Genomic DNA, 24,507 nt, shown 5'->3' with positions numbered 1-24,507 from the left:
GTTTGCCGTTATTTTGGGCGGTGTGGGTGGCGGAGTCAAGCTGTTTTGCAGCCCTCATGGTGTGGAGCTCAATTCATTTCACTATTTTCGTATTTCTCATGAAGGGTTATTCCTAATGTTTGTATTTTACCGAGGTTAAAAAGAGATCCAATTAGTGGCCTACTGATTTTGCTCGATTACTTTTATTTTTTTACACGATTTTTCACTATCTGCAAAGACTAAACAGAGTATTGCGACTTTGTGCTTGTTTGTAAATAGAGAATGATCCAAAGAGAACCAATTGTAAAACAGTAAATGCTTGGATAATAATCAATCAAATGGAGAGACAAGCAGGTACGACGGATTACAACAGGGGTAAAGGTCTGCGTTAACTACCGTTCACTATCTGCAAAGAGAGAGTACTACTAAGAGAAAAGAGGGGAGTGGGGAGGGGGGGCAGCGTTCAAAGCACATCAGCGTGCATAAACACGAAAACGTTTTTACCTATCACGTACTTGACATTTGACAGCTTTTGATGTTTGCTATTAAAAAACCATTGAAATTCACAGAAAAAACCATAGGTTATACTCCATATATAGTTAGGAATTTGCATTTACAAAACCTTGAAAATTCAATGAAAAAACCATTGGTTTTAGGCCATATATAGTTAGGGATTTGCATTTAGAAAACCTTATTTTACTCGCATAAAACCATTGAAATTCCATATATAGTTATAAGCGCTAACTATATATCGCGCACCCGCAATCCACTGCTGATGATGTCACATATTACATCATTCATGACATGGTTAGTGACATCACTGATGACATCACTGATGACATCTCAAATGACATCACTGATGACATCACTGATAACATCTCATTTGACATGACTGATCACATCACTGATGATATCATTCATGTGATAATACCATGAATCTCTTCAGACTCTAATATAACCTTAGATACAATCAGTGTAAACAGACACTCACAGACTGTCACTCATCCATGGAGTTACTCACACACCTAGTCAGTTATGCCAAAAATCAATCACACCTCCATTTTCTCAACTATACAGTTATACACACCTTACTTATTCAAACATATACTAACACATATTTACTTTACTCTCTTATACAATCTCTGATACATGTTCACAATGATCCATACAGCCACTCACACATTCACTAGCTCTTATGCACAGTTATTTATAGATGTCAACTCTCACATGTACTGTCTTTTACATATGTACTTAATTTGACATTTAGCACTGAGATATCCATTCACTCAGTAATACACTCATGCACAGTCAACCGCCCATACAGCTGTTTCCACATGCAGTTTTGAATCTATACATATAGTGAATCAACTACTCACACATCTATGTACAGAGTCACACACCTCCCAGCCACCCATACACACACACTCAGTTTCCCATACAAATACTTGGACAACCAATCAATAACCCATACAGTTACTCATATAGCTACTGATCAACATATGCAGCAGTTTGTAGAACAACAGATATAATGATGCACAAATTAAAACAGTTTAGTCACTAACCCATGCACTCAGTGAGACACATTTAATCACTCACTCATACAGTCAGTCTTGCACCTACTAAATCCTTCATCCAGACACTTATACATCCACTCATTCTTCAATATGTAAAACATATTTTAACTTTACAGAAACATAGAGTCACTGGATGTTGTAATCAGTGATGTCATCAGTGATGTCATTTGAGATGTCATCAGTGATGTCATCAGTGATGTCACTAACCATGTCATGAATGATGTAATATGTGACATCATCAGCAGTGGATTGCGGGTGCGCGATATATAGTTAGCGCTTATAACTATATATGGAATTTCAATGGTTTTATGCGAGTAAAATAAGGTTTTCTAAATGCAAATCCCTAACTATATATGGCCTAAAACCAATGGTTTTTTCATTGAATTTTCAAGGTTTTGTAAATGCAAATTCCTAACTATATATGGAGTATAACCTATGGTTTTTTCTGTGAATATATATATATATATATATATATATTTTGCTTCTCTCTTGCTTTCTGGCCAGCCAATGTTCTCATTAAGTCAAACTAGATTAATAAGGTATAATTCAATAATTCAATATTTATTGTAAATCTTTTAAGCTAACTCAGTCTTATTTAATTCAGAATTACAATTGTGCAACTCAAAATCAGAGTAAGTGAACAAATGACAATTAGCTGGTCAGGTTATAAAGACAATCATAATCCTAACAAAATCATGTTAACAAATGCAACAACTTAACTCTTGAAGTATTCCAATTGCATGGAACAATACATTTGTCTGAATGTACACCATGGAAATATCAAACAAAAATAATGTTACCCAAAGTGGAAGCTAAATAGTAATACGTTCCCTATGTGATCTACTGTATAGTATAGTGGATGACACTGAAAATGGAAAACATCTGTTCCACCAAAGTGTAAATCAAGCCCCTTACATTGAAATTGCTGCTTATTTTATGAATGTCATTAGCTTAAGATTGATGCAAAAATAGAATGTTGCCTAATATGGCTGGAATTAGATTTGTCATTGTTCAAGTGTATTGTTTTTCACAAGTCAACCAACTTACAATGCTTTTAATTGCAACTGGTTTTGGTATTAGGATTGAATGCTGTAAAACTATTGCAAGTCTACTTTTAAATTATGGTTTCATGTGCTTATGTTTAGTAGATCATGAAGCAGGATAAAAGCAGCAGGAGACAGTATTTAATGATGTTCATACCTTCGGTGGTGTACATTTACAGAAAGAGTAACATGCTTAAGTTGGCATTCTGTATTATTTTCATGCACACACATAATTTATCATGTGTGTGAATATGACAAGTGTCAATGAGAAATGCAGTTAAATTAGCCAATATTTTGTAAATGTCTACCATGGATTGATAAAATTGTGTTTACTATAGTTGACAAGTGTTTCTATGGTCGTAGGGTCATGTCACTATACTGCTGATTATTTATGAATCATATAACTCTGTTTTGTAGATAATGTCATAGTTGCCATTTATTATGCTCTGAGATGGTAGTTACAATCACCAGACCCAACACTTATTTAACATTCATTGCTTTTTAAAGCATAATATACACACTGTTTGTATGTGCCACAAAACCAATAACAACCAAGCAGTGTCACTAAGGTTTATGGATAATTTTGCAATTGAGCACTCTATATTGTTGTTCAAAGGGTTTTTTCTGACATTGAATTGTATTTCCGTTTCTTTACCGGTGTATCTTCAAATTTTCCTGAAGCCTTGTGTTTGTTGTTGTATCATTGTAAAGTGTTAAAGTCAACCTATGCTTCTTAGCACAACATATCATATTTTACCATACATTGCCATTTTCTTCAGTCTTCAGGTACAAGCATAACTGTGGATATTGCTGTTATGGGAGAAGCCCATGGGCTCATTACAGACATGCTGGCAGATCCTTCACTTCCTCCGAATATAATCACCTCCTTGAGAGCAGTCAGCAATCTTCTCAGCACACAGTTGACCTTCCAACCAATTCATAAGCCAAGACTAAATACCCTGGTGTCTTGCAATGAAAATTATACTTGTTCCGACTCCGAAGAGTGTCCAGAGAAAGGAGAAAAGCTGGCTATCCCCAAGGTAGGTTTTGCATATTTTTGACTAATAACAGATTTATCTAAAATGTGACACTTTATGTAATATAGGCTTATGCTTTAAGTAAGGCTGTGTATGCTTGTTCGGAGGAAAATCTATTAATTTACTTAGTTGCATTGTGATTAAAGTATTATGATAGAAGACCAACTTCATAGATGAATGATGGCTTCATTATACTTATACTCAGTGAAAACATGAAGTATTTATTGGTCAAATCAGCACAATGTTGTGCTTCTGTTCAATCATTGAAGTATGTAAAAAATGATGGGTGGGTTGCTTGAATTAATTTCAGCCACTGGTAATTACTCGGGCCACGTCCCTGTCCATCGTGTCATTTATAGTGTACCTACATCCTCTTAAAACATTTATGAGTTTTTGCTTCAGAAGTAAGTCAACAATTCCATCAGCAGCAACCAATTTAGACAGATAGAGGAACAGCAGCATGTCTGTAATGTAATTGGTTACTGTTTTCAAACACTACTTAATTCTTTTGAAGTTCTGAAATTCCCTTCAGATTCTGATGAGGGTGTTTTGTTGAATGTAATACAGCTCTGTGAACATCTTTAGGTTTGAAAATGTCCTAAACTTTCCACTTCTTTGAGATATTTAAAGATGATTATATTGATCTGACAGGTCAAAAATCCCTACATTACCTGCATGATACATTTAGAAATGAACAGCATTTTTCACTTATTTTCCTCGATGGCCTGATGTTTCAGTGTCATAGATTTTAATTTGTGAAGTATTTACTTCTAAGTGATTCCGAGGCCCTTTTCATATCATAGTCATTTTAATATAGGCTTTAAATAGAATTTCGCCTAACTTTCAAAGAACCAATACACAACATTATGTAATGAAATGTGTTCTAAACTTCAGTATTACTAAAAGGTATTTGAAGGTATGGTAAATAGGTAGCTTAGAGCAAAACTTGTAATAAATAGTTGATGAAAAATGTCAAACGTTTGAATAATTGTAAACCACCTAAACCAGTTGTCCCAATTTGGTTTCATTAATAAATATCAGAGTGATTGCAAAACCTATGTCAGCATGGTCCTCTGCAGCGAACTCTCCATGAAACGTCAGGTCAACGATGTCTCCTCAGCCTGCTTACAATCGCTTTGCATGCCCCACAAGGTTTTCAAGTGGCTTACCATTTGTACGAAGAAGACTGTGACACAGGTCCTCATCACCAGTTGACTGGACTACAGCAACGGACTCTATGTGGGCACCACCGCCAAACTCCTGCAGTCTCCAGAGGATCCAGAACACTGCACCAGACTCCTCCTCAACCTGCCCAAGAGAACACATATCAACCAGCACCTGAAAGACATCCACTGGCTCCCGATCCAGAAGAGATACCAGTTCAAGCTTCTGCCCACGCCTCCAAAGAACTTCCACGACCAAGTTCCCACCTACATGAACCAACGCCTGCATTTCCATCAGCCTCCCATGAAACTCCGCTCTGCACACTTCGCCCTCGCACAGCTACCTCCATATGCTGCTGCCGCTCTACACCAGGAGGCTCCTTATCCAATCTTGCTGACAAACCCTGGAATGCCATCCTCCTCCACCTCCGTACCCTCGCTGACCTACTTCAGGGAAGAGCTCAGGACCTGACTCTTCGCCTGTTAGCTGCAGCAGGCAGCTGGATACCCTCTCAAGTGACAAGCCGTGCTTTATAAGTATAACCTGATTGATAGAATGAGATGTAAGGGTGATTTATATACATTTGGATGTTTCCTTTCTTTTAAAAATATCTCATTCCAGATAATACAGTCCCATTGCATGAACGTTTAGATTTCCACTCTTTCCTGCCAATGCAGTAGTTAAACACATAGTTTCCCAAGTACATCGTAGCCTGTTGTGGTGTTTTTAAGAACCTTTACCTATCAAGACTAAACTGAAATGCTGTTATATGCTATTTAGGCTGCTTTTTAGTAAATTTATATGCTGGATTTCTCGGAAATGGCATTGAAATTTGTGATGCAAAATTGCTATTTGGTTTGTTTTAAATAAGTGATTATTGCTAACATCCCTTGTAAGGCTGTAAAATGTATGAGAAGCACTCTGCTTAAGGCAATTGTGCTATACAATCAAGTGCCTGAATTTCATATTTCTACACTCACATATTTATAAATACAACATTTTACAAAATTCCTAGAGGTGCCAAATGACAGAAAACACTCATTGAAAACATGAATAGTGTAACATGCAAAAATCACATCCACTGATAGTATCGAAAGAGCGATTCTCTGCAATGTATATGCAACATTAGATCGCTATTCTATAATACAGGAGACTTATAAAACTCTAATTTTAGCTTCCTGATAGATAGCAGACTTGGGTCTGATCAGATGAATGTTTGCTCTATGCAAGAGATTGGCACTAGTATCGGTAGAGAAATTACACAAAAAAGTTCAATAAAAATAAACTATTATATTATTACACAGTCGTCATTTAACTTGTTTTGTATTAAGTAGCAAGCACAACACTCCATTTTGGAAAAACAAAATTCCTATTTATTACCATCTTAATATAAAACGGTAATGTTCAACCCACATATATGGAGGAGCAATATCAAAGGAAGATACTAATTGTCACAGTACACATATTACCTGTTAGCAGTCTTTAATCACAACACTAATTTACCGTTTCATTATCCACCCAGCCAACAAAATAAAAAATCTAGAATTCATCTTCAGGGCAAACCCTGTACTAGATTCTTAAATATCCCTAGAGAGAAATAATGAAATGTTTACATAGAATTCTTTAAAAAAAATATTCTAAGCTTCTAAAGGATTATGTATTTCACTCACCAAATGGAATGACCTGTCTCTGGGCCCAGGACCCTACAGCTTAATAAGACAAATAACAAAGCGCTCTACCTTTTAATTTTCCTCAGTGCAACCACCTAAATGGGTATGCTGAGGTGCGGTCGCTGTGCCATGGGAATCAAACTGCACCTCACTAATGAGGTCCAAATAGGTAGAGAACATTCTTGAGTTGCTTGTTTCTGTTTCAGAGGGGAGCAGGTGTGGCAGTTTGAAATTTACCTTTCCTACTCGAGCAGGACCAAGCCTAAATTGCATGACGGCATCTCTTGTCTGGAGTGAAACAGTGGGCAACACAAACATCAGCTTGGGTAAGGGGCCCTGAGCTGGCTACACATGAACACATGTGCACATGAATGTGCGCTCATGTGTGAGAGACCAAAGTCGTATGCATCCTGGTAGCTGGACACAGGTAAACCTGCTTCAGGCAGTTTTAAAGTGCAAATGTGACCATTCAAAGAAACTGTTTTGTCAAAGCTAAGCCTTACGTTTAAATATTAATAAGTAACCCATTTGTACACCATACTGCCCAATAATGCAACGTGCATGATATTTAAAAGTAAGACATGAAGAAATTAAAGCTGAAAATGTACTTTCCGTGAAGTATCCTCAAAAATATTTCTCTGTAGCAAGGCTGGCCGCTGTCATATGGAATTACTGGGCACATTGTAACATTAATCAAATGCTAAATTCTGATTAGTAGCAGATAGAAAAATACTTCTTCCAGTGATTTTAATTGTAATTTAAAATCTTCTTTGAAAGGTAAAGTTGGATTTTAACTTATTATTTTGGAAACAGCACTTATAAAAAGTTGCCCTGGCTTGCTTACACTTCAAAGGGATCTGCCCTACACAAAGGAACTTGACATGAGGCCTGTTCCTGGCCTTGTTTCACTAGCCAGGCTGGAACAAAACCCAGGGGAAAGGGAAGAACTGGCCAGAATCAGTTTTAGGGTTAGACAAAGGAGTGTCACCCACTCATAGGCTGGCACTGGGCATAAAAGTGGCACCCCCAAACCCTGAAAAGAGAGCATGACCCTAGACCTGGTTGTTGACAACAGCAACATCATGGGCAGCTGGAAGGACAAGTCACCTGATGGCCTTCTGGATTAAGTACTGTGTCTGGAGCTGACCCCAGGACTAGATGGGTCTCTCTAATGCCAGTGGGCTGGTCCCTTTATACACCATGAGGACAAGTTGGAGAAAACAAGGAGTCAGGAAAGGAAAAAGCTTGCTCATGGAGCCAGTAGAACCAGCTAACCACAATATGCACCCCTTTAGATGCCGGAAGGCCAGCTTAAAATGTTTCTGTTGGCTAGAGCTTACCCCCATGAGTAACACAAGCCCAAGTACACTATAATTGGCCCAAAGGGAGCTGAGATATAACAGTTAAAATACTTTTACACTAATGCAAATGACACAGCATGTGGGGGCTCTACTGCACGTTCATGATTTTCTCTTGGGAGGGAGAATACCTCTGAGATCGTGCAAACTTCGATTTGATTTTCTATTCAGAATTAGGTGCGGCTAGGGCCCCCTTCCTTTACTCCCTTGGTGCCCCTTAGACCCCCTTCTTCCCGGGGGCTGACACATTCATGACAGGCCCCAGAACCCCATTCCTGTTGCCCAAAATAACAAGCAAAGGCCCCCACCCCCTCTAAGGCGAGAGCGAGGAGAGAGAAGGTGTTGGGCTAGAGCACTGGAGTGCTTTCAGCTCTTTGTGGCCTCCGAAGACTGGGTCTGCATGCAGGATTGGCCAGCCAGCATGAGAATTTGCCCCCATGCTGTCCTAATGAGAGAAGAGGCAGGGGGTGCCCCATGTAGGATCAGGACACCCATAAAAAAAACTGAGTGAAAACAGGAAAGATAAGCGATGTGAGGCTACCAGAGCTTCAGCACAGCCAGAGAGCTGCTGTTTAGATATTCACAGTTCTGAGGGAGGGAGCCCCCCAATTACCCTGCAAGAGACTCATTTGAATATCCTTTAGTCCTTGTGGTGCCCCAAGGAGGGGCTCTGCCACCTCCAGCATAATTTCCATGTGTTTTGGGGGGTTGCATTGACTGTGGCAGCCTCCACTTGGAAGTCAGCTAGAAGCTACCCATAAGTCACCTGGGTCATTGAATGAATGACCCATGCTTTTGAAAGCCCTCCAGAACTGGAGCTTTTTATCTACACTGAGAAATGTGGGGACTTTTTGTGACTGGGTCTATGGCTTCATTTTGTGTGGCCTGAAGTGTTCAAAGAAAGACTCAGATACATGATGTATTGATTTTCAACGCTTTATTTAATGTATCTTGCAGACAATTACGTTCGGATAACATTGCAATGCTTTTATAAACATTAATGCATAGTTTTAAACATTATTACTGATTCCAGTGATGGTGGTTTTAATGTCATCATTGTCCTTATGTGTTAACTCCTTGACAAAGCCAAAAGACTTGCATTATATTATGTGTTGGCCTCTTGAAAACCCTACTAGTTTGCCTTATATATTGTTGTAATGACTCTTTGACAAAGCCGATAGTTTGGCATATATTTGATTGTGATGAGCCCTTGTTATAGGTGGTAATATTGTGATTTGGGGGTCATGACCCATTAGGAATCAAATGGGATATCAGATTGTCCCCCAAAGTATTTCCATCTGCCTGATATATTTGTAAACGAATGCATAGTATTTAGTAGTTCAAATTCAAATTCAAATTCAAAGATAGCTTTATTCGGTATTTGGCAAACACCATATAAGCAAACACTACAGAATACAATCAAAAACACAACATTTGACACTTAGGTATTAAAAAAGGAAATCACTGCAACAAATTCCTCTTCGTTACACTTGTCAATCAATTAATCTAGTCTTGAAAGCCATAAAATCATTTCATAAAAACATTTGGTACAAAAGTGAATTCATTGGATTATTAAAACGGTTGAGATAAATATAGCATATTTATGTATTATGTGGTGTTATTAGGCACAGAATAATACTCCAACAAACCCTCAGCCTTCTAATCACTTCTCATGGTTCCTCTACATTTTATAATGAACGACAAAAATGTTATCACCACTACAATAGTGAGCTCATCTTGGAGCAAATACAATCTATGGAGGGCAGTTTTACAACTTCTCAAACCCCACAGCTTTAATAGTGGCAACAGGTGTTTTTTCCTCCCCCACTGATAATACTTGCAGAAAAGGATACAATGTATATTAGACTGGGTGGCTACTCCGTCACACGGACATTTCATCAGTTTCCCAGACCAATCATTTGGGACAGGGAACGTTATTAGACTGAAAAAAGAATCCGTCCTCAATCGTGCTAAAAGCATTCTATGATAACATGAAAAATTTGGCGCCAAATAAGGATGAAGGCCATGATCATGGAGGATCTGGCGATGGGCTATGATGGTAGACTTATTCCCATCTAGATAATATCTCCTCTCCTCCAGTAGACCAAGGCATGTCTCTTTTAATACTTTTTTTGACATTTGGGCACATGAGGTTGGGTTTGAAAAGAATTCTGGTTGGCCGATAGAATTCAGAAATTTTTTAACATAGGCCAGCCATGGCTGTTTGGCGCCGTTAGCTTGCTGCAGGCAATCATGAATTACTTCCCTATTAAAGGTCGTGTCCTCGCATGTCCAAATCTTGTGCCACAACATGACTGGCGCTATCTTTATCAGATCACTAATATGGGATCTGTCAAGTTCATTGTGGCATATAGTAGTAGATGTGGAACGCGGGACTCCTAAAAGATACCTCAGGAAAGCATTCTCCACCCTTTGGATTTCAGAGCTATCTGCAAGTCCCCAGATCCCCGCCCCATAGACAGCTGTAGACACACATTTTGCTGCATAAATCTTAAGTAGTGTGTCTACCGGTTTCCCGCCGAGTTTTTTAGCAAATTGCTTGACCGCCCCTATTGAGCAGGCAAAGGCCAAGTTCCGGGAGGTAATCGCTGTAGACCATGTCCCCCTATTATTAAAAATAATACCCAAATAAGAAAAGGTTTTAGACATTGCTATCTTTGAATCGTTAACAAAGGTTTTGCAGTCAGGAGCTTTTTTTCTGGTGGTACATGACATCGTGAAAGTTTTCCCCACGTTTATTTTTAGGCCTCTAGAGCTCATGAAGGTTGCAAAGCCCATTAGTGCCTTTTGGAGTCCCCGCTGAGTGCGGGCCATGATCACCGCATCATCGGCGTATAACAATAGTGGGACTGCGAGACCATTTATCTTGGGATAGTCCACCTCCAGATCATTCAAGAAAGCTGCTACCTCGTTGATGTACAGGTTGAATAAAAATGGCGCAAGTATGCAGCCTTGGCGAACACCTTTTGCTATTGGAAATTTTCTAGTTTGCTCGCCATTTTTGCCAAATCTCACCGTGGCGCCTGCGTCTCTATACAACTCCTGGATAAAACTTAAGATGTTTTTATCTATCCCCATTTTGGTCAGGGTTTTCCACAGTATTCCATGATCCAAACAATCGAACGCCGAGGTTAAGTCAACGAATGTTAGGAACAGGTTCCCTTTTTTTGAACCAATGTATTTATTCATTATGAGGGACAGGTTTAAACCCTGCTCTATGGTTCCCAAACCCGACTTAAAACCATATTGGAATTTTGAAAGTATCCCATTGCTCTTGGACCAGGTTTGTAATTTGGTTAGCAACACCCTGCCTGCTACTTTCATTAGGTTGTCTAACAGGGAGATGGGGCGGTAACATTTTGGGTCTTGTCTGTCCCCTTTTTTAAATATTGGGATGACTATTGCTTCATTCCATGTATGGGGGAAACCTAGTTTAGTGTAAGCATTCAGTACATTTGCTAGTAAGGGGGCAAGTAGTTATAATGTGTCTGTAATAACTGTACTGTTCCTTTTTCAAAGGACAATTATTGCCTGCACAAACATTTATTGAATGTTGGTCGTGTGTGCCAACGAACGGAGATTACTAGCCCTCACCACCTCCCCTGAGTAGGCCTTAGGCTGCTGTGCTTAGCGAACATGAGAGTCAAGTGCTACAATCTGATCGTTGGTTTCCCAGTTAGGAGACAAATGTGGATCTATTACTTGTGCAGGCTTCACATCTTGCTCACAATCCCACTCTTGCTCGACGCAGGTACCCGCCCTATCTGCGACCAAGCTAAATTACGCCCCTTATTACTGTGGTCCAGAATTTGGAACGTTCCTGAACTCCACAGCTATGCAGATGCCCTAAAAGACGTATTGTCCCTTCCTGGCTGGCACAAGATCGCCTGGCTTAGAGAGGTTAAGAAGGTACTCATCGTGCTTGGTTTAGGATCTGCGTGGGAAAACAAAACCGCACCTCCCAAACAGGAATTGAAGAAGGCCTATTGGTCTTGGGTCCATAGCGAGAGACTGGGTAAATCAAACCATCCAAAAACTGTTGCCAACTTTCCGAGGGTTAAATGTAACCCCTCTAGAGAAGCTTATATGGACCTGATACACAGCTCCTATGATAGGGCTTTATATATTAAATTCAGGGTTGGGGTTCTACCTTTATGCCAGTTCACTTCCACCTGGAAACCACCCCTGCAAACTGTTCCCGTCTGCCCATTTTGTGAGCTGAAAACAGAATCCGTTGCACACTTTTTATTTGAGTGTCAAGCCTATTTAGCTCCCAGACGGAGGTGGTTGAAGCCTCTTTTTAGGAGCCTAGGAACTCGTTCACATCTGGAAGCTCTAAGAATACTGCTCTCAGACACAAGACCTTTTTTCTCCATTTGTTTGGCAAAATTCCTAGGATGGGCTTGGCGTATAAGAACCACTAAAAAACTGATGATCCAATAACGTCTCCCCCTTTTTTTAACATGTCTTTTTGTCCATTGGACAGATCTCTTTTAAGGTATAATGAATTGCAATTTGTTTGTTGACTATTGTTTTATACTGTGATGTTTTGCTTTTATGATATGTTTTTATATATCGAAATAAAGCTTACTTACTAGTAATGATCGTTGGTTTCCCAGTTAGGAGACAAATGTGGATCTATTACTTGTGCAGGCTTCACATCTTGCTCAACTAACGGCTCGATTTTTTACAAAAGGTATTACTAAGAAGAAGTCTTAAAAAAGGATCGGTCAAAACAACCATCAGTGTGTGCGCTAAAAGTAGACTAGATGAATAATACCACTCTGTAACTTAAAAATACAGACACGTTAGTGGTACCAAGCTGGTGTCTGCTGTAAATGTGCTTTTATGTAGTTCAATAGATAAACTCTTTTTCATATTAGAGAAATTTCTTGAAATGTGTGATGTGCTATTAATTGAAATTTTCATCTTTGTTGGTGTTATCTTTATTGATAATTATGAAATTACTATAGATGTTTTGCTTCCCCTGCTAGTTGGGAGGCTGACTGGGCACTAAACACAAAAACATATATCCTGACCTATATTGAACCAGAAAACTGACCATCAGTCTATTAAAAAAGGTACACTACAGCAGGGGGACCGTTGGTACTTATTTTGAGAACCTCACTAGGTCGTGGTGTGTAATATTGCTGTCAGACAGTGGCAGAAACAGCTGATCTTTCTGCAATATGGCTAATCGCTGAATGCAACTGAGGCAGTAGCATGTAAAAAAGGTGTACTTTAAAAAAACATGCCGTCGCAGTGAAAACAAAACTGACGGGTGGAGTGGAGAACAAATCTAACAACGCACCACATGTTGTCTAAGATGGATGCGTGCCTCTCTTAATGGAGAACTGCCTTCCCAAGTGTTGACAGATAGAGCGAAAGCCATTGCAAGTCACATTTAGAGTAGCAAATACAAACATCAAATAGTGAATTGTCATGTCGCCTCAGTGTGACATGGGTCAAATAAATTACACAACATCACGCAAACAAGACCAACAATGTTTAATGGAGCAGTAGAAACAACACGATTACAGAGCAATGCACCTCACAATTCTTTGTATGAGATAAATGAATTATTCTTAGACAATTCTAGTCATGGATCTCACTGTTCGAGAGGGTGTTGGAGTGATCAATGGTCTAGTGAATGTGCAACACAACCAGAATACCCCCAATAGTAGATATCGGTAAATTAGAGGGCTGCTTTACTTAGTCAATGCACAGGTTCAAGGGGCTCTTGCCAAGGTATGTAAAATAAATGTGTTTGTTACTGAAAAGAAATATATCCTTTCAAACAACACAACTATGAATGAAAGGGTGGGATTAGACATATCTCCACATTTGCAGAGTGAGAAGGGAATGGCAATATTGCTATTTTCTGTTCCACTGAAATTTGTAAGAAGGGTGCTTCAAAAGAATGGTGTCAGGCTTTTGAGTTTGAGGTGCTTGGGACCCAGCTGTCGATGCCCACAGGGAGAGGTTGGCATGGATGCTGCCCTAACGTAAGAGGAAGTTACATTTATTAGCAGGGAGTGGGAGGTGGAGTTTGAAAGGAGGGGCTGGTGGGATGGTTGTGAATTGGTGTTCTGTCAGTGTGGCTACAAAAGTGTAATTTTGTTCACGATAAATGTACTCCATATTTTTGCTGCTTCAAAGAAACTGTTGTTCTGTTTTGCTTTTGGAAAACGAATTAAAGCTCTTTAAAAATGTTGTTTTAATTGCACTCAATGCACCTTAATTGTAGATGGAATGCTGATATACCTCTTTGAACACAACTTCTCACCAAGGAAATAAAGAAACATGGCTCTGTTTTCACTTTAAATAGATGATAAATAGAGCAAGTTGTTTTTCAGAGATATCGTCATTATTTCAGTCTGTCAGGTAATATCATGTCTATGATCATGAGCAGTTCATGGGCTGAGAGTTAAGGTTCTGTAGCTCAGCATTTTAGTATTTGTAGGTGTTGGTTTGTGTCAGAAATGGGGTTATTCTTTTGGAAGGGGGTATCTACTATAAACTCAATAAATCCACTCTGGTGAATCCACTGAGGTGTCCGTTAACTTCAAGTTCTACCACCAACTTTGAAGTAAAGAACAATACAATTCCTAAACCAATTTAGAATATTGGAGGAACGCCTTATGCGATGGAAAGACATCAAGAACATAAAAACAGGCTAAGGGGATTCAGAAATTTGATTTGTTTTAATTTCTCAATGTTTTTAAATACCTCAGAGAATATCCAGGCTAACCATGATGGAGCAGAGGTTGAACACACCATGCAGGTCATTCAGGTGAGGTTGAAGTTAGTCCTGGGGCAAACATCAATGCTGAGATGCTGAGGCCAGCAAGGATCCCTGGAAGAGGTATATGTTGAAGCCAAACTCCTGCTGAAGCCACTGGTTTTGATACAAAAATGCTTAGAGCAGAGCTGACCTATATTTTTATTGCTGCCTGCCGCTTTGGTGATCAAATAGATTTGCTGCCACGCCCTGGCATGATGTTTGAATTTAGTTACTTTTTTTGCAAGTCAGAATCCCGTAGACAGACAAGCTGTAGCTGGGCAGTGCTTCACAAGTCTAAATACATTTGCCACGAGGTCCCTCTGAAGCAGTTTTTAGCATAGCTAAAAGGTCTCATTGGTACGAACCTGGTTTTCTTGGCCATCTTGGATGCAACCGTCTGAGACACTCCTTACCACTTTCTCCTGGTCATCGAGAGGTGGAAAAATGACAAAGTATCATTTAAAAAAAAAGAAAAATGCTGAAAGCCTTCCTCCTACCTAATCATGTAGCCACTAGCTCCTCAAGGCAGGCTTCTAAATGCCAGGTTTCTCTCCAGGCGAGTCTCCAGGATGGTCCCGGGCTCTGTGGTCTGCAGCCCCTTCCTGGAATCAGGAGATCTTTTGCCTGTCCATAAAGCAAGAAAACCGAAGGGTAATAATTGACCCTCAGATACCAGCTTCAGTGCCAGCCTGCTAGCAGAAGCACTTAAGTGAGCCACGTTCTTGCCAGAGGAGTTGAGAGTCAGGAGACTTCTTCAGGTGAGAATTTGAGTTTTTCATGAGGAAGTGAAGGCCCTTCTCAAGCAACAACCACAATGCCTGTTAAGGTGAACCACAAAAGTCACTAAATGAACCTGTGCTTTACCCTCTGGTAGCATAGCACAAAAGCAGTCAGTCTTAACTTAATTGCAATGCATTTTATGCAGCACAGAAATAGTAATTAAGTGAAAACACAGGACACCAAGCAAGAAAAATAAAGAAAAGTTGAATAAACAATTTGAGAACACAATGACAAAAATCTAATCAGAAGAACCAGAATTATGCAATTGTAAAGGTTTAAGTAAAGAAAGCAACAAGAAGCAGAAAACACTAATGATGGGTATCTGGTCATGCTAAACCAGAACAAAATCGCAAGTTCAGGCTGACATTTAATGCTGTTGAAAAAGGTACATTCTCAAAGTCCGGTGCTCAAAGTTAAAAACTTCAAGATTTCACAGGAGGAGCATACCTAATGCCAGCGAAGTGTCCAGGACCTGTGGGCTAACCTCTAAAGGATCAGGAACTTACTCCAGCAGAGGTCAGCAGGGCTCAGGCAGATCCAGTTGCAGCAGTACAGCTGGGCAGTTGCAGGGCCAGTGCCTGAAGATATTTTTTCACTCAATCCTAACTATTTTCTTCCTGTCCCCCACCTCCTTTTGCCTCAATTTGTACCACTTTCCTATTTAGATGAACTCTTCCTTCTGACGGGGTCAAAATTGTTTTTCTTCCTTCTGTGAGTGGAGTCTGGATGGCTGTACAGGCATAGGAGAAGCCCTCTCTCATCTCCAAATCCAAGAGAGTAAGGGTTTAACTGCCATTTGTTCTGCCAACAATTCATGTCTACTCCCAGATAGCTAATTCCCGCTAACCGGACAGCAGTTAATGCCAGCCTGCTCTTCTTCCATTCAGAGGTGAGCTTTTGTCGTCTTAACCACAGGTGTTTATTCTCACAGCCACAGAAGCGTATTACAGCTCTGGAGGGGATGAGTGACAAAACTCATTTTGCTCAGGCAGCACAAAATAAATTATTACTAAGTCACTTTCCCAATGAAGTTATAAAATATCTGATTTTGCCTATACAACTAACTTTGACAATTAAGTAATAAATAATTTGAAGCATTTCTAGCATTTAGTCAAACAGAGATAGAAAATTAAGGGCTAGATGTAGGTAATTCCCATTTACAGACTCTTAAATACCGAATTTTACCGATTCGGTATTTAAGAGTCTGTAAATGGGAAGGGGGCAGATGTAGGTAATTTTAAAATCTGAATTACCGAATCTGTAAAATTCGGTATTTACCGATTCTGTAAATACAGAATCTGTATTTCCCATTGATTCCTATGGGCTTAGAAGCCCATAGGAATCAATGGGAAATACTGATTCTGTATTTACAGAATCGGTAAATACCGAATCCTGCAAGGGTGCAGGGGGTGTCACTTTGACACCCTCTAGCACCCCAAGTACAGGCTTGTGTGCAATGTGGCACACATACATGCCCTAAGGGCATGTCTGTGTGTCACATTGCACAGGTGTGCATGCACAAATGTGCATGCACACCTGAATTCGGTATTTTACCACACAATAGGATTGTTGGTAAAATACCGACTCTTAAGGGCCTGTGGCACTGTAAACTGTGCCACCTACATTTGTAATTACAGAATCGGTATATTTACCGATTCGGAATTACCGAATCGGTAAATATACCGATTCTGTATTTTTCAGCCCCCTACATCTGAAAACCCTAATACCGGTCGGAAACGGACGAAATCGGCCGTTTCCGACCGGTATTAGGGCTCCTACATCCGGCCCATAGATTTTAATTCCACCCAGACCTGTTTAGAGAAAGTCAATCACAGCCTGCGCAGTGAAATAGCTTTTGGATTTAATTTAACTGTGAGCGCATTCAAACCCTGGTTTGTACTGTGGACTTAAAAAAAACACATTACCATGGCCCTCTCTGACGGGTCGCCCCCATTGTTTTGCCTTCCTCCTCCTTTTCTGACCTCATTTATGTTGGTTTTAGGACGCTGAGCACTTTACCACTGCTAACCAGTGGTAAAGCATTGGCTCTCACCACTAAACATGATTTGATTGATGTATTCACAATTGCTACATTGAATTTACTTATAAATCCCTAGTATAGTGCACTACTGGTGCCATGGGCCTTTAAATAAAATTATTCTAGTGGGACTGCATCACTGGTTGTGGCACCCACTCAAGGAACGCTCAAACATTGTACAGACCTGCCAGTGCATAGCTTGTGTGTGCCGTTTCTTCTGCCATGTCAACTTGGCATTTAAAACTTCTTGCCAAGCCTTAAACTCATTTTTAATTATATATGCCACCCCTAAGGTAGGCACTCGGTAGCCCATAGGGCATGGTCGTATGTTATCAAAATGTAGGACATGTACTTGTAAGTTTTGCGTGTCCTGGTTGTGTAAAAACACAACTTCGCTTTACACTACTATGAGGCCTACCCCTCTCATATATTAACATTGGGAATTCCTTATTACAGTTTATAAGCTTTTATTCCTGATTGAGAAGGAGTAGAACTGTCATATTTCATATCACTGGAATGGTAATGATAAATCCCCTCTACTGGTAAAGTTAAATGTATCATTACTTTTTTTAAATGGCACATTTCTAAAGATTACATTTTTCTGCTGTTAGCCCAGTGTGCCTGCAGCTTGTCCCCAATACACGTATGGGGTGGGTGACAGCTGGACTTTGTGCATTCCCTCTAGACAACCATACACAAAGGGAGCTTAGGTGTGATTGATAGACCATCCACATCCTGATGGGTCATCCTGGGAAGGATAAGAAGGAGAAGCTAACACTTTCACCTGAATAGGTTGTGTCCTGTCCCTACTCAAAGGGCTGCCTACCCTCCTGTAGTGAGGCTGGAGCCAAGGCTAGAAGAAAAGGCCTCTGTGCACATCAACGACCCTTCTTTGAAGTCACCCCCACTTCAGTGGCATGGTATAAGAACTGGACTTCTGACCCTACCAATTCAGTAGACTACTGGACACGTGAAGAACTCGGACAGGAGGAAGGATTGCTGTGAAGCTATAAGAACTGCTCCTCTGCTGGACGGCTGCTCTGGAAGCACTGATTTTCTGCTTTGCCTGCTACTCTTATCTCTGACTGAGAAGGACTAGACCCATCTAACTTGAATCTAGAGTGACTTCAAGGGCATGCTGGCTTGCCTCCTACTGTAGTCTTAGGGACATCAAAGACTTCAAGTCACCCTGCTGCAACGCCTGGACTTTGCTTGCTGTTAGTCGTAGTCTGCCAAGTGGTTCCAACCCAGGCCTCGGCCCTTGGAAGTGGGTATAAAGTGCTGCTCCAGCAAGAATCTATGCATTAAGGACGTTGCACTGCTTGGAACCAATGTATCTTCATTGACACTGATGCATTGCTGCAGCCGTAAGGATCAAGTACCTCTCTTAGTCGCCTGTTCGATGCATCTCTGATTTTGTGCGGGTCGGAACCAGCGCATCCTCATTGGCGAAAAAGCATCACTGCGGCTGCGAGGATAGAGTACATTGCTTTGACAGCTGCTTGCCAAATCGCCTCCATTCCTGATGCACCCTCTACTTTGCTCTTCTTGAAACAGATGCATCGCCTCCATCATAAGGACCGGCAATGACACATCGCCTCCACTGCTCCCTACATTGTACTCAACTCATGTAAGGTACTTTTTCAGCAGGTCAAAGCTGGTTCCTGCATCCAACCCGCTCTCCATCGCGGTTTGCCTGAACTTTTAGATTTGACCCAGTCTAGCACAACCAGATAACCCCGGCTGGCGCTTTATACATTTAAGTAATACGAATCAGTTTATTCTTTAAAAATTCATAACTCCAGTTATATATATTTATTGGAGTGTTGCCATTTTAGTCTTGTTTTGTTCATAAAAATGTAAGCTATTTCTCTAAACTGATGTGGAGACTTTTTGTGGTGTTTTCACTGTGTTAGGATTTGAAGTATTGCACAATTACTTTACAACTGCTCTGTGCCGAGTTACCAAAGGGCGAGCACAGGTTCATTTATGGTGTGTATCTGACTTACCCTGACTAGGATTCTGCTTCCTTCTTGGAAAGGGTGCATACCTCTGCCAGCGAGAAACCCAGTTTCTAATGAACACCTTCCCTGTGGTTACACATAGCACACTTTAGAGGTGACTTATCAATACATAAAAATAGGCTTTTTCTAAATAGCAAAATCATTTTTTCTTGCCATCTGTTACTACTCGGGATTTAAACTGCAGGATAGGTAGAGCACAGTAGTGCCCCTGGCATATATATTCCTTTTCATATATGTGGATGGTGAAAATATACAACGATGCCCACATATGACCCTTAACCTTCCATGACTTAAGAGCATTTTAGGCACCATTCCAAGTGACCTTATTGGGAAGCTACATAGGGTAAACAGGGAGTTCCAATAGACGGCACATGTTTTTAGGGGGCTGAATTGATAGACAAAGGCACTTTACTATTGTTTAGCTGTAGTAAAGGGTTCAGAGGCAAAATCAAAGATGTAAAAATGGGGAGAACACAACAAAAATGGGGAATTTCTCCCACATTAAATGTTACTTGGATAGATGCTTTTAAGGTAAAAATTCTGGCATACATTACTGTGCATCGTAAGTTAAGAGCGATAAGTTGCCTTGACTAATTTTTTTCGTTGACTACGTTTTTTTTTACATTGGCTCTGCCCTCTGGCCATATTCAATGGTTACTTGATACTGCTTGAAGTGCCATGTCCTTTGCACAACTCTAACACAACCTGCTCCTTGTAGGCAACTCCATTTTGGGCATTCATTTGTCTTTAATTAAGCCTTGACCTAGGTTTCATGACATCAGACACCATGTGGCATGGCTTTTGCTTTCATCCAGAGGTTCTAGCTTTAGCTTTGGCCAAGCCTTGCAGCCTATTCCACTGCCCATGGAGTGGCATTCTTTTGCTTTTAGCAGCACCTTTAAGGCAGCACTTCCCAGCAATGAAAAGTACATATTTTAACCATTTTTTAAAAGTTGCTCTTTCCCCAAATATTTAGGACTGGAGTTAGAATATTATGTTTGCCTTTCCATTGTTCTTAAAACCCCTGTGCTGACTGAGGGCACAACTGAAGGCACAAAACTCAAATGAGCACTTTCAGTTTTCCCATTGTTTGTGCTGAACACCAGATTCCTTTTACAGCAGATCCTGCCATCTATGACCTTAGACTATTTCCAAAGGCCCCTGGGCACAGAGTTCTGGTTTGAGCCATATCTGGCATTCACTCCCACTGCCCTTAAAACACAACACGCGGCATGGCTTTCATACATGCCTAGGAGAATGTGGGAAGAATATGGTGATTGCCGTAACTCATACCCTCCCCCATCTCCTCACAGTTAATATCCTTTAGTAATGCCAAGCAGGTCTGGATGCAAGGCTTCTGGTTTTTGCCTATTCCCAGTGTGCTCTGGGCACAGAGTTTGAGCTCAGCCATGCAACACACCCATTCTCCTTAGACTGCTAGCATAGGCCTTCAGCTGTGCTCAGGAGTCTATTGGCAAAGGGAGTGGAAACAAGCCAGGGCCAATGTGCTCAGAATGCAGGGGTAGGACGTAATTCGTAGTCTGCACCTAATCTAACTGGTGCCAGAGTTTGCAGGGCATAAACATCAGAACGGCGGAGTTGACTCTGGGTAAAATTCAGGGAAAGAAGATTGTGTTTTCAGTATCAAGAAAAAGATGTCAAAACGAGCAGTTCTTTGCAGCTTTAGTGATGTTATCAATGCTCTCAGATGTGAGTTGATAGGGAATGTAACCTATTATCTCACTGATGAAATGTCTGATTGAATCTGTAGCGAACAAGAGTGGGCTAAAGAACGGTGATGGATTAAACCCAGATCAGTTGACTGGGGGTGAGTGCTTGTATTGTCAACGCTCCGTCCATCATTTACTTTGGTTTTTTGATTGAATCTGTGTACATGAATGATAAGAGCAGTTGTAATTGCATACAACAGCAATATAGTTACCCACAGTTTTTACTTCGAGATAAAATGGCCATGCAGTCAGTCCACTGCTGTTCTCCATATCTGTTTGAAAACAGTACTGCAGATTGCCAACTACTACGAATTGGGATAGGTATTGCTAGTATGTTTGTAACTGCAGCAGCATTGCAGCATTTTACTTCTATGTCCACGGGATCTAGTCCTGCTTCTACTATATCTCTATTTCCATTATGTGTGTTACAATTTGTTTATTTTTTGCTTTTAAAATCTTTAAGACCTGCATTTATGTCTTTTTTCAATTTCTAAACAATAGCGATTAAGGAGGAGCCTTCCGCCTGGGCTGATGCGCAGAGTTTCCTCTACTTGGACAACCACAACATCTGCTACCGGATTGCCAACATTGGAGCCAGCACCAGTAAGAAGAGACCGAAGTGCCAGCATCAAACCTCTTGAAGCACCTTCATCGGGGTAAACAATTTCTCAGCCTTAATATATTCTGGGAAAGTAGTCAGATGCTTTCTTATCCATTATGATCTTATTCTGCGTGCATGCTATGAGACTGATTTTCAATCAGTAAGTCTATGTTGCCTGTGAAAGTAGAATACGATTGAGCTTTAATATATGTACGTTAAGGTTTACCTAAGTCAGGCTTAACTGAGCTGTTCGTCTGAGGTGGAAGCTAGAAAGAACAGCATTATCCTGGTGCTATCCTCAATTGGGGGTCATTTGACTTATCCTGAACACAGAGGAAAAAAGAGACTAAAAAACAAGCCTTTACAATGCAATGGTCTCGTCTTTGTTAAAGTTAGAGTTATTGGCATGCAAATATTATTGTTTTCATTTTTTTAACCAATAAATATATGGTATTGTCATTTACAATGGCATTAGCTTAATCTCTCGCAAATGCGAAACCTATTACATTTGCACCCACACACACACACACACCGCCACACACACACACAGAGGCACACACACACACACACACATAGATGTGGTGGTGGATCTGGTGGATGTGGTGGTGGTGGATGTGGTGGTGGTTGTGGTGGTGGTGGTGGATGTGGTGGTGTATGTGGTGGTGGTGGTGAATGTGGTGGTGGATGTGGTGGTGGTGGATGTGGTGGTGGATGTGGATCTGGTGGTGGATGTTGTGGTGTTGGTGGTGGATGTAGTGGATGTGGTGGTGGTGGATGTGGTGGTGGATGTGGTGGTGGATGTTGTGGTGGTGGTGGTGGATGTGGTCCTGGTGGATGTGGTGGTGGATGTGGTGGTGTTGGTGGATGTGGTGGTGGTGGGGTGGTGGATGTGGTGATGGTGGATGTGGTGGTGGTGGATGTAGTGGTGTTGGTGGATGTGGTGGTGGATGAGGTGGTGGGGGTGGTGGATGTGGTGGTGGTGGTGGATGTGGTGGTGGTGGTGGATGTGGTGGTGGTGTTGGATGTGGTGGTGGATGTTGTGGTGGTGTTGGATGTGGTGGTGGTGGTGGATGTAGTGATGGATGTGGTGGTGGATGCGGTGGTGGATGGTGGTGGTGGATGTGGTGGTGGATGTGGTGGTGGATGTGGTGGTGGATATAGGGGATGTGGTGGTGGATGTGTTGTTGGTGGATGTGGTGAAGGATGTGGTGGTGGATGTGGTGGTGATGGTGGATGTGGTGGTGGTGGATGTGGTGGTGTTGGTGGATGTGGTGGTGGTGGATGTGGTGGATGTGGTGGTGGATGTGGTGGTTCTGGATGTGGTGGATGTGCTGGATGTGGTGGTGGGTGGTGTGATGGTCTTGCGCCAATAGCAAAGGAGAGTGCAAGGACGAGGACACGCCTCACTTCAGTGGCCACCCACCATCAGGTTCCCTAAGCAGGGTCTCTGAAGTACGGTTCAGGAAATTCATCTCACTAAATCAAGGGACGCACCTTTTTCAGAGCGAGGTACTAATCAGATCTACCTGATCGCCATCCTAACTTGTTACTGGGTCATGCTGATTCGCACAGGAAGAACTAGGAAGTAGCAAATCATACGAGCGATGATCTCGCGTCAGAAAGGCGGGCAGAGGCTGCAGCGCGGAGAGCCAGTGACGCATCTGTAAATAACAGCCCTTGGCAGTACACACACGAACACTGACACAGGAGCGAGCTCAACCCCTCCCCCCACGGACAGGAACGAGACGCGCTGAAAATAACAGGCACGGGGTAGTTCGCTCAAACACAGAGGGGGAGTGGCCTATAAGCAGCACGAGACACCGCACCTCACCCCCTTAGAACCTGTGACGCTGTAGCACAACAACAAAGGTGGAGGAGGGATACACACAAGCTTAGGTTCATAAGCACCGAGATAACCCCTTTAGGCCGCCTTTGGCAAACCAGTGACACAGCTCTATTCATATAACACTGACTATTTATGCAATCACGAGATGATTGCACAGATATTTTTTTTTTAAGCGCGACAAAATGCTAAAGAGTCGACTGGAAATAGCAGGTACACACCTCGGGAAGGATCCCATAGAGGCAGTCGCATGCATTGGGGGCGCCACTAGTCCACCGTGTGCGTTAGTTGCACCAACATGCCCAGGCATTTTTAACACAAAGAGACGGCGGCAATGGCATGGCTCCTCACTGCATGCCCAGCAGTGTAGAGAGGAGGCGGAGGGCGCCTTTCCAAGGCTCACCGGGCTGCAGAGTGCGTACCCGGGCAGGGTGAGACACAGCGTGTCTACAGTGTGGGGGCAGCTCATGGGTCTCCTTCCAGCAGAGACGGCGGCAATGGCGTGGCTCCTCACCACACCTCCATCCAGCGTTTCATAAGGGCCTCCACTCTGCCATAGCTAAGAATGCAGAAGCATTTAGTCCGCTCGGCACCCCACATGAAACACTTAAGCCCCGATCATCGCGCCACCAGAATCGCCGCCATTTTTGAGTCAGGCCTCGCTTCATGACTAACACCGCAACTGCAAAGGATTGATCAATGGTCTAAATACCATTAGCAGAGGTGAAATAATTTTTGTTGATTTTAGTTAGACTGTCATGTATAATTTTATCATGTGATGATTTAAAGTAAGTGAACATGATTAAAAATAATCGTAGTAAAGAATATAGGCGTAACACCCTGTCGGCATCTTTAAATGGT

At 41.5% G+C, this 24,507-nt stretch overlaps 1 protein-coding gene across 2 annotated transcripts in view; it reads left to right on the top strand.

Moving 5' to 3' along the window:
- The window catches only part of PDE3A (phosphodiesterase 3A), a 1,268,538-nt gene that overhangs the window by 915,020 nt on the left and 329,011 nt on the right, over positions 1-24,507 (top strand). For both annotated transcript variants that reach the window (XM_086920567.1, XM_086920572.1), the window contains 2 exons: positions 3,376-3,636; positions 21,704-21,858. In XM_086920567.1, the coding sequence (XP_086776693.1) occupies positions 3,376-3,636; positions 21,704-21,858 (416 nt within the window). The remainder of the gene's footprint in view (positions 1-3,375; positions 3,637-21,703; positions 21,859-24,507) is intronic.

Source organism: Lissotriton vulgaris, chromosome 1_1, assembly GCF_964263255.1.
Source record: "Lissotriton vulgaris chromosome 1_1, aLisVul1.2, whole genome shotgun sequence".
Taxonomy (NCBI): Eukaryota; Metazoa; Chordata; class Amphibia; order Caudata; family Salamandridae; genus Lissotriton; species Lissotriton vulgaris.
The sequence above is the reverse complement of the archived record's forward strand: the minus strand, read 5'-3'. Positions and strand labels throughout refer to the sequence as shown.